The sequence below is a fragment of the Papaver somniferum genome, chromosome 8 (genome assembly GCF_003573695.1).
Source record: "Papaver somniferum cultivar HN1 chromosome 8, ASM357369v1, whole genome shotgun sequence".
NCBI lineage: Eukaryota > Viridiplantae > Streptophyta > Magnoliopsida > Ranunculales > Papaveraceae > Papaver > Papaver somniferum.
This window is the reverse complement of record NC_039365.1, coordinates 120,482,011-120,492,376: the sequence shown is the minus strand read 5'-3', so window position 1 is coordinate 120,492,376 and position 10,366 is coordinate 120,482,011. Positions and strand designations below refer to the sequence as shown.

General features: G+C 36.5%; 2 protein-coding genes across 4 annotated transcripts; one reads left to right on the top strand and one right to left on the bottom strand.

Moving 5' to 3' along the window:
- Window positions 1–2,574: 2,574 nt before the first annotated feature.
- LOC113304425 (ribosome-recycling factor-like) lies at window positions 2,575–5,333 on the bottom strand. The gene is made up of 9 exons (XM_026553530.1): window positions 5,042–5,333; window positions 4,662–4,802; window positions 4,450–4,565; window positions 3,582–3,676; window positions 3,448–3,469; window positions 3,277–3,345; window positions 3,009–3,077; window positions 2,838–2,916; window positions 2,575–2,794 (listed from the first exon to the last, which is right to left on the bottom strand). Exons 1-9 carry the CDS (start codon window positions 5,268–5,270, stop codon window positions 2,790–2,792), a joined length of 825 nt encoding a protein of 274 aa, XP_026409315.1. The 5' UTR covers window positions 5,271–5,333; the 3' UTR covers window positions 2,575–2,789.
- A 155-nt stretch (window positions 5,334–5,488) lies between these two features.
- On the top strand, window positions 5,489–8,161 carry LOC113302811 (transcription termination factor MTERF5, chloroplastic-like). 3 transcript variants are annotated; one of them, XM_026551770.1, is made up of 4 exons: window positions 5,489–5,619; window positions 6,367–6,416; window positions 6,535–6,750; window positions 6,840–8,161. In XM_026551770.1, exons 1-4 carry the CDS (start codon window positions 5,543–5,545, stop codon window positions 7,988–7,990), a joined length of 1,494 nt encoding a protein of 497 aa, XP_026407555.1. In that variant the 5' UTR covers window positions 5,489–5,542; the 3' UTR covers window positions 7,991–8,161. The 3 variants fall into 3 exon arrangements, with proteins under 3 accessions (XP_026407555.1, XP_026407553.1, XP_026407552.1); XM_026551768.1 differs by having other exon boundaries at window positions 6,532–6,750; XM_026551767.1 differs by having other exon boundaries at window positions 6,493–6,750.
- The last annotated feature ends 2,205 nt before the right edge of the window (window positions 8,162–10,366 follow it).

Below are 10,366 nucleotides of genomic sequence, written 5' to 3'. Positions count from 1 at the left end.
GGAGAATAATATTTCTGCCAAGAATCTTTGCCAAGTGTAGGAGAAACTCTGAGTAAGCCGCCCATTATTAAGAGAAAACTTGGAATTTGTAAAAAAACACAGCATCTTATTATTAAAATAATCTCTCTAATGGGTAATTAAGAATAAAAGCTCAATTTTTAATGGTGAAGCAGCATCTAATTAACTCATACAAGAAACCCCAAGATGATTGAAGACTATAATCCCTATTAGACCTATTTTCCAGTTCATCGTGAAGAGAGCAAAATTCATCACCTAGAAATATTCCCGAGAAGATAAAAAGTGAAATCCTCTAAGATAGGATCTCCCATAATCAAATCCCTACACTAGGTAGGATCTCAAACCCCCAAAGATACTCAGAATGACTCTTCTTCAAATATCAGAATGAACTTTCAATGGATTAAAAAAAATTAGATAACTTTCTTGGAAACAAGAGCAAGAGAACAGAATGAAGCTTCAATGAAGATTACCCAACTCATAAAGAATATAACTTCAGACCCGTTTCTGTTGATTAATCAAATCTCATGATGGTGTCCCCAGATTATTTATGTATGCACCTCCATCAGTTCATAACCTAAAATAGAAAAGAGAAGAAAGAAAACTGCAACAATTACTATTGGCAGATGATTAGAACAATAAGGAAAAACAAATTAATAGTCAATAGGAATCATTATGCTTAAAATCTAGAGTATAAGGAAAAGATCGAGAATTAAAGGAAAACAGAAACAAAACAAAATCAAATTAGGGCAAAACTAGGGTAACACAGTATCTAAAAAAAATATCATATAGCAATAAAATTAGGATGAAAACAGATCAGAATTCAGTGAAGAACATGATTCTTGCGAAAAATTGTAGATTAGATTCCGAGGTTGAACATGAAATCGAAGAAGAATTCAATGTTGACTAAGTCAACGTTCCATGAAAAATCGTCTCAAAATCGACTTAACTAGCCAATCGACTGTCTTTTCATATATATACAAGGTAACTATTAACACATTTCGGAAAAGGGGTCAGAAATCGTATAAGAATTATATTTCGATTATTTGATTCTAGATCGTAAAAAAAGGAAGACCTCAATCTATGGTCATAACTGATTCTTTATAAGTTGTGTTTATACTCTTGCTGGAACATACAATGCATATTGTTAGAAGGTTTGATGCGGTATATTTGTCGCTATCATTTTCCGCGTTCTACTGACTAATACTCCCTCCATCCAACTATTAGATGACCTACTTAGTTTAAAATTTTGTCCCACCATTAGTTGACCTATTTCATTAAACAAGGGAATATTTCTAAAGTTATCCTTTCGATTGATTATCGTTAATATATGAAATGTGTATAATTTGATATCCATATTTATACTCGTTACTTAGGTGTTTTAAAATGCTTTCCAACGGTACAAAGTTTACGAAAATCCATGGTATAGTTTGAGAGATAAATCATTTCTAAATTTTACAAATTATTATCCATAAGGGTATAATTGTAAAAAACACTTAAAAATACTCATTCCCATTCCTTGCCTTAAGAATTGTGCAAACTTCAACTAGGTCATCTAATAGTGGGACGGAGAGAGTATTTGCTCCAACCTTGTGGTTCGTGCATAAAAGGTGATGATATGGCTTCCAATGCTTAATGGAGTTACTATAATTCCAGTGGCACTTGCATGTAAAGGTGAAATGCTTATATGGCTAAAAAAACATTTTTGCTGCTATCAGAGAATTTTGTTTGACCCCAGAGCCGAAATATCTTGGCTCCGTCACTACTAGAGTATTATATATATATATAGCTTCGCATGTTGTGCTTTCAATATAATACGACTTGAAAGATATATTAGGGATGCAGTTATCGGATGTAGCCCTGTGTTTAGGAAGGACGGGGAGAGGAAAGGTTACGATGGTAATGAGAAAGGAGTATTTAGGATTATGACCACAAAGAACAAGGATTTTGATTTTGTGTGTGAAAAGTGCAGTCGAGGCTGAGTTGTGAGTAAGAGGTATTAAGCTTGTGACTAGGGAAGCTATCTTTGGCAAGAAACAAAGTGAGACTGAAAGGTGAAGAGTTATGTAAGTGGTTTACTGTAAAGAATGTTCGGTGGCAAAGTACTTCATCTCGAAGTATTATGGTTAATAGCGTTTTTGTTGTTTTTTGTTGATCTAGAGTATGTAAATGTTTCTTGTCCTCAATCTTGTAACCTTAGAATGTTTTTCTATTGAAAGGGAAACATTATGAAATATCTCTGTGGTTGATTTCTCACCTTCAACATCTTAATAGATTATATCATTAGGCTATATCTAATTCTAAAGGTGTCATGTATTAGGTTCTACTATTTGCTAATTCTTATGTGTCATGGAGAGGTTTGTGCTACGATAGAGGTTAATTTTACAGTGGTCCAACGAAAAATTACGAAGGCCTAGCTATCGATCTACCATAGCAAGATGGGTACGCGTTTTAGTTTCTGCTTGCTGTTAGCTGTACAATAAAAGTTAATGGTCAAATTACAAGTAAGCCAAGTTTTAATTTCACTATCAAAAAAATTCAAAAAATCAAAACACATGATAAAAATGTGCAACGATAATCCAATTTTTCTGCACGTATTATGATTATCCAAAACCATTTTTCCAACATCAAGCAACTACAACTTCATAAAACAAACCTATGGAAGGGAATTACAGTCATCCAACTACAAAGTTCTACTTAATCTTGGATAGTTTCTACAAAAAATTGAAGTTTAATCCACATGGTGAACTAAATATCTCCTCTTCAAAAAGCTATTAAGTTTGTACGACCCAAATCAAAACTTCACAACTCTTACCATTAAGAAGGAGAATTAATCTCCTTCTCCTTTGCTTTGCACATATCTTCTGTAGACTTGCTGTATTTCTTGTTCATCTCGTCAATCTGTGAAAACAATCATCTCAGACGGTCAGACAGTTTCCATTATAAAATAAACAAAACCTACTCTCTTGAGTGTCGCTTTAAAGAATACTCACTTCTTTTTCCAGTCTTTTCAAGTCATCCTTGGGCATACTTGAAGAAGCTTGCTTTATCGTATCAATTGCCTGTAAAGGAAATTTTCACATGGTCAGAATTGACTGAAGTTAAAGCTATTGATGTTGAGTATCTAGTGATGGACCGTTTGCCATCCATGGTCTAACTAACAAGCTCTGCCCCATTAACAAGCTCTACTTATTTCCTTCATGATACAAAAGGGTGTATCAATTGTAAGAAAAAAACAATAATGTACTGTCAATTACATACCTTCTGCCGAGCCCTTCTAATACTAAGCTTAACGTCTTCTCCAGCTTTGGCAACCACCTTACACATTGCCTGGTTAAAAACCCAACATGTTAGCAAGGGTGGCCAGTTATAGCTAGCATTACAACAAAATAAAAAATAAAAAAAAATAAAGATTATCAAGACTACACTCACCTGCATGGTTTCCTTAGTCATCCTGTCAAAGTGTACAACATCACAAATTGCAGAAAGAGTTGAATGGTTAGAACTAAATTTACAGTTCCAACTTCTGAACTGCACAAGACAGAATTTACAGACTGGAAACTTACGGAGGGATAGGCACAATAAGTCGATCACCGTCCACTTTCGGATTTATACCTAAAGGAGATTCACGAAGAGCATTTTCTACCGGCTTCATAAGAGTCTGAAAATTTTCACTTTCGTAAGATGTACGTCAAAAATAGACCAGCAATTGAAGAAGCTTAAACAACAGCAAAGTATAATTGGAAAATAAAACTAGTCTAACACATAATAATGATGAAAAGAAAATGATAATAGGATTACACACATGACTAACCAAATATGTAAATGACTGCTTGTTCAGATGGCTCATTGTAAAGGCTCATAGGATTGGAACATTTGGTTAAGGAAATATACAAGGAAGTGGTTAAAAAAAAATGATTATGATGCATCAAAGGTGGATGAGCAAACAACAATTTTGCTCATAAACATAACTCTTTGTCGGTCATTCACTTTTTACACCACCATAATCGCTCAAAATATCTTTTTTACCACTTCATGGTCCATAAGACTTAGATTTGCTAATGTGGCTAAACTGCAATTGAGAAAATCATAGTCACGATCCTCCAAACAATAAGAAATTGTAATAGATCTAAGATTGCTTCCACGTTATTCTCAATTGTGGTTGAGCCACACCAGCACAATCTAAACCAATTCATAATTCCTACCACATCTTTTCCAACTACTCATTTCACAAAGTATGAACCCTTACAAGAGCATATTACCAAGCTTCGATTAGCCACTCCTAGCTCACGTACCAATCGAAGTGCGAGAAGAAAAGCAAATACAGCAAAACAGTAAAAGCTGCTGGAAAATTAAGTGCATCATTACATGACAGAAGTAGATGACAATCAAAACAAGGTGCCGGTCAGTTGGAAATAAATAAGGTAAAGCTACCTTAGGATCATACGGTGATATAGAAATAGTTTGTGCATCTAAGACAGAAACAGCACAAACACGATTCAAAGATATCTTTCCACTGCTAGTCTCGATAAGGAGATGGTCAACAAGTCCTGTAAAAATATTCACCATGTTACATTACAACTTAACAATCAACAGACAAAACTAATTTCGCAAAAATGATGAAATTACAGGAAAGTAATAGTTACCAGTAGATGCTCTATTGGTTCTAAGCTGACTCAATTCTTTTGATAAAGCAACTTGAGCTGCTTCCATCAAAGCTGAAGTATTTGCTTTAAGACTAGGTCCAATATCTACTACTTCTGCTGCACTTCCATTATCGCTATTCTCTACAAAAAAAATAGTTACCCCAAAATTAATCATATTTGAATCAAGTACTGATCTAAACGTAAAAGGTGAAACCCTCTTTTTACAAGGATTAATATGATGAATTTCTGCACATTCTCGAGACATAAAAATAGTATTTGACGATGAAACAAGCAACCAGTCAAAGTCTGTTGACTGAGGTCAACGTTTGATTCATCAAAAAAACCTTCCAAAATATTGAACCTGTAATCGATGAACTTACTTGATTTCTTTCCTTTAGCAAACCCTCTTCGACATTCTTTAAGATAATCAAGCCCTAATTGATTTGAAGACTCAAGATGATGAATTCCGAAAAGAGAAGTTTCTGAAATAACATTGGATTGATTCGAATTTGATGAAGAAATGTATGAAATCTCTGAACAACGAAATGTGGGTTTTAAAAAAATTAATTTTCTTGCAGAGATAATTCCACGTCTCAGTGGGATCGCCATTTCTAGGGTTTCTATGTCTTTGTGACACTGGAGAGCAAAGGGTTTTTCCACAGCAGAGGGTTTAGTTTCTACAATTTGAGCATTAATTACAGAATTGCCACAGCTGTCCTTGTAAATGTTTAAAAAGCCATTAAGAGTGTCTCAAATTACAGAAATGCCATTAATTGCATTATCCGAAGGAAGGAAAGAGGGCTGCCCATTCTGAGATTTATAAAATGGTGGAGATTTTTTGTTTCTGATTTCATTCATTTTCACAAGATTTGATACAAAAAATGAGAGTTTTCTCAGTTACACAGACTTTTCCAAAGTGGTGTCCTTTACCGAGGGGGGGATATTCAATCACTAAAAGGTAGTAATTTCTTTTGCTGATTTTGATCCTCTATTCGAGTTTTCGGTTCATCTCAATGTATAATTTTCAAACCATTAAAAATGTGTCGAGATTTTTTTTCTTGATTTTGTTATGGTTGGGTTCGAACTTTTCACATAAAACTTTCACCTTAAATCTAGTTAAGAAAGCTTGAAGTGTGGTGTTCCTATAGAAAAATGACATTCTATTTCTTAAATCGCTTATATGGTTAGGTTAATAATGAGAAACAGGTGCAATTGGTTCAATCTCATTTTTTTATTTGACAGTTTCATTGGTGATTGTGAAGTCAACATTTTAATCATGGAGAATGAGAGCTTAACTAACTTAGTCTAGAACTCTAGATCCTATGTTCATTATAGTTTGTATTCACTAGGTTCTGGTTGTCCTTAAGGGATTATTCTCAACAGTTTCTATCTTTGAATGGGTTGTTCGTGCAAAATGAAAATATACGGATTGTTTTGTGTGTTTTCATTCGTTATCTCATATGGATGGAGTCATGGATGTAGTAGTAAAAGTCGGAAACATTGGCTTTAACTGAGAATCATTACCAAAACTAGATACGAGTTCGATGATATTATGTATTTCGATACTGGCCTTCCTTTTGAGTTTCGTATCCATTTTCACTTTCAGCAAAATGTCATTGATTACTGCATTAAGATTATTAAGATGTTTTCCTTCTGCTGTTTCTTAAAAGCTGTAGACTAGTAATGCTGCATTTGTTTTGTTCAGGACTCAAATATGCTTTCCTCGACAGCTCTTAATCTTTCGAGCAAAGTCTGGTAATTACTTTCTTCCTTGTTAACCGCATGAGAGACCAATTATTCTACAATCTCACAGATGCACACACATGTACAGAAACTTGTTTTGATACATACCAACTTTGTTGTGGAAAAGCAGCTGAATACCAGGTGGACGAGTTACAGAATTTTAGGATGGTTCCTTCAGCTGTGTTGACATCAGAAAAAGAAGAAGCTAAAGCTTTTTTAACATTGTTCTTGAAAAATCAAGGATTGAGTAGTTCCGTTGCTGCAAGGACAATCAATAAGTCGGACCATTTCATTGACCATCTTGTATCAAGGCTCCACTCTGTTCATAAAACTTGGTATCTAGTAGGTTCGATTTCAAGCACAATCTCCTTTTCGTATTTTCATCTCAATAGATTCCAACTTTTCCTAACAATGTTCGTTGTTTTGTCTTCGTAGGAAGAGAGCTTACCACGTTGGAGATAAGGGATGCACTTACCCCCTACCTTGAATCTCTCCTTGAAGAACATGGCAGCATTCTTGTTGATGTTGTGGAAAATTTTCCGAACCCGCCTCGTAAAGGACGGAAAGTTACCCAGGTTGCTCTGGCAAACCCAACTCTAGACACCAAGAAAATTAAAGCCATGGCTCGAGTAAGCGAGGTAGGTCCTAGTGGTCAGCTTCCCCCACATATACTTTACCTTATAGAGGTTGGCATGGATGTTGGCCAAATCAAAGCTATAACACGAAAATTCCCAGCTTTTGCCTACTATAGCTTGGAGGGGAAAATCAAACCTATCGTGGAGTTCCTTCTTGACCTCGGAATACCCCAATCAGGGATCCCCACCATTCTCCACAAAAGACCTCAATTGTGCGGCATCAGCCTCTCTGAAAACATTATACCCACTATGAGTTACTTAGAGAAGTTAGGTCTGGACAAGAAACAATGGGCTAAAGTGATTCACAGGTTTCCAGCATTGCTCACATATAGCAGACAAAAGGTGAAAGGATCGGTTGATTATATGTACGAGTTGGGTCTCTCCGCAGAGAGTATAGGGAAGATTCTGACACGTTGTCCCCACATTATAAGTTACAGTGTTGATGAAAAACTACGTCCAACAGCTGAGTACTTCCGCGCAATGGGAGTGGATGTTGCTGTTCTGCTCCACCGGTCTCCACAGACGTTCGGCCTAAGTATTGATGCTAATTTGAAACCTGTAACAGAATTTTTTTTAGAAAGAGGATTCACTATAGAGGAGATTGGGGCGATGATTTCACGGTATGGAGCTTTGTACACCTTCAGTTTAACAGAGAATTTGATACTGAAATGGAATTTCTTTCTAACCATGGATTATCCGAAATCAGAACTGATTAAATTTCCTCAGTACTTCGGTTATAGTTTGGAGGAGAGAATTAAGCCAAGGTACGCTCAAGTGAGAGAGAGTGGGGTGAAGTTGGTTCTGAACCAGGTTTTATCCATCTCAGGTAGTGAATTCGAAAAATTAATGAAGAGAAAAATAAAGAAACTGACTGATAGTAAACAAGTTGCTGTAGATATAGAATACCCAGACGATGCTGGTTCAGACATGGAACGACAGCTGAAACTATAGTCTGCAACTGTAAATACCCATACTGTATATGATACCCATGCCAAACTAAATGGTGGTCGAATCTGCCTTTCTCAATACAATTCAGGTCGGGTCTGTCTTTCTCAATACAATTCATTCTGTATGTAGATGATCATAAATTTGTGATTCTTTTTATAATGGAACATTGTTTCATTATTATTTTTTGCGAATAAGATGGATAAATTACCAAGACAGACTCATTACAAACTTGAAAAGGAGAAAAACCTAACAAAGAAAAAGCAGAACACTAGAGAGCTGAAATGTTGTCATACTATCTCATGCAAGGAAGTTCCCTTGTATGATCATCCGACAACAAATCTGTCCCTATGTTATCCAGGGCAATAGTAAAGCTACTTTCATTCCTCCTGCTAGCATTAAGTTTGACTAACAAAATATAATGACTAATGAAATTTGGCATTTCATTTCTCCAAGAATCGAAGAGAGAAGATTTTTGTCATGTACCTGTAGATGGTGGATTTTCGACAAAGGCTAAAATCGTAAAACCATAATTGTACATACTCCTGATTCAGCAATCAGATGAGTATTGAGGCTCATGTCTCTCATTGAAAGCATGAAAGCTCATGCCACGAGAATCTCTGACTGAGTATATTGTCTCTCAGAGCATACATGAATATGCAGTCTCTCAACTGAGGCAACGACATATCTCATGAATACTGAGCAATTTCAGTAATTACTTTTATATAGAATCGAACGATTGGACGGCTCCTAGACAGCTTGCCTGCTAGTATAGAGTGATAACGTCTTCAGGATGCAACAATGTTTTCCCTGACTATACTATACAAAAGAAATATGACGCTTCAACAAGCTCATGTCTCTAAATTCTCAAATAATTAATGCTCCTAGACAGCATGCCTGCTAGTATAGAGCCATCAATTAATTATTTCTAATCGTTAACTGAATATTCAGAAATATTCTACGATTCTTCATAATATTTCGTTACTTCAATTCGTGGTTCTTCCCAGCAGAATTCCACGGGTTAGTGATAAATATTCAACATACGGGCATCTGAGCAGCTCTCGAGTAAGCCCCAACCAAAATGGTGCAAGTGTACTCAGCAATAATGCACAAACGAGCACCTGAATGCACAAACGGGCATTCCAAAACACGAAGGAACGATGACCCTATGTAAAATAGGAAGAAAATAATAAATAATAAAATATTAATCGAGGCACTTGGAGACTGGACCCACCGGCCGACCGATCGTGTCGTGGCCAGTCCCACGCCCAATTTCATATTTTATCAAATTTTTTATTATTTTCCTTGATCTCATGAAATCCCTTCATTTGAGCAAATCTCCTTCGTCTCAAGGAAACTCCCCAGTCTCATGGTGTTCCCTCATATCAAAGAAATAATAATAAATTAGGAAAGATGTCGTGGGACCGGACTCACTAGCCGGCCGGCCATGCCCTAGTCGTGGCCGGTTCCACACCTCATGACTCCTTATTATTTTATTATTTATTTCCCTCATCCCATGAAAATTCCTTGAATTCATGAAATTTCCCTCAAGTCATGAAAATAATGTAAAATTAGGGAAACTCGTGGGACCGGGCCGTAGCCGGTCGGTCATGCCCTAGCCGGTCCCACACGTCCTTTTTTTTATTATTATTTTTTATGTTTCCCTCATCTCATGGAAACTTCCTGATTTCAACAAATTCCTTGGCTTCAACAAACCTCTTGATTTTATGATATTTCCCTAAAATCATGAAAAATATTATAAAATTGGAAAAAGTGCCTTGGGACAGGCTCTTTGGCCGGCCGGCCATGCCTTGGCCGTAGCCGGTCCCACACTTCATGACTGCCTATTTTATTATTATTATTTCCATAATCTCATGGAAATTCCTTAACTTCATAAAATTCCTCAGTTTCATGATATTTCCCTCACATCAGGGAAAATACATAAAATTGGGAAAGGTGCTGCGGGACCGAGCTTGCTAGATAGCCGGTCATGCCCTAGCTGTGGCCGGTCCCACACCTTGCAAATCTCCTATTTTATTAATTATTTTTCATCATCTCATGAAGATTCCCCAGTTTCAGCAAAACCCTGAATCCTTCATATTTTCTCAAAATGTTGCTCAAACGCGCATTGGAAAATATCGAAATTCTCAAGACTGAGACACGGACATTATGGTGACGCGGGCATGTCTCCTTGACCGACCAAGGCTGGCCCTAAGGTTTGCAAATATCCGGTCCCACATGTTTTAATAATTTTGACCTAATTTGCTCAATTGCTCATATTGGGTCCAAACTCTTCTCAAACAACTGGGAGTTTTGCTCAAACGACCATCAGCTGGTCCCACAACCACCAAGAGCCGGTCCCATCACCCCTTGGTTGGCCCC

Coding starts and splice junctions, on each gene's coding strand:
- LOC113304425 (XM_026553530.1), bottom strand. CDS start 5,270: ATGGCGATCCCACTGAGACGTGGAATTATCTCTGCAAGAAAATTAATT. Junction 4,566..4,661: donor AACCAATAGAGCATCTACTG/GTAACTATTACT, acceptor ATATTTTTACAG/GACTTGTTGACCATCTCCTT. Junction 3,346..3,447: donor TGACTAAGGAAACCATGCAG/GTGAGTGTAGTC, acceptor GTTTTTAACCAG/GCAATGTGTAAGGTGGTTGC.
- LOC113302811 (XM_026551767.1), top strand. CDS start 5,543: ATGAGAGTTTTCTCAGTTACACAGACTTTTCCAAAGTGGTGTCCTTTA. Junction 5,620..6,366: donor GGATATTCAATCACTAAAAG/GTAGTAATTTCT, acceptor TGTTTTGTTCAG/GACTCAAATATGCTTTCCTC. Junction 6,751..6,839: donor TAAAACTTGGTATCTAGTAG/GTTCGATTTCAA, acceptor TTGTCTTCGTAG/GAAGAGAGCTTACCACGTTG.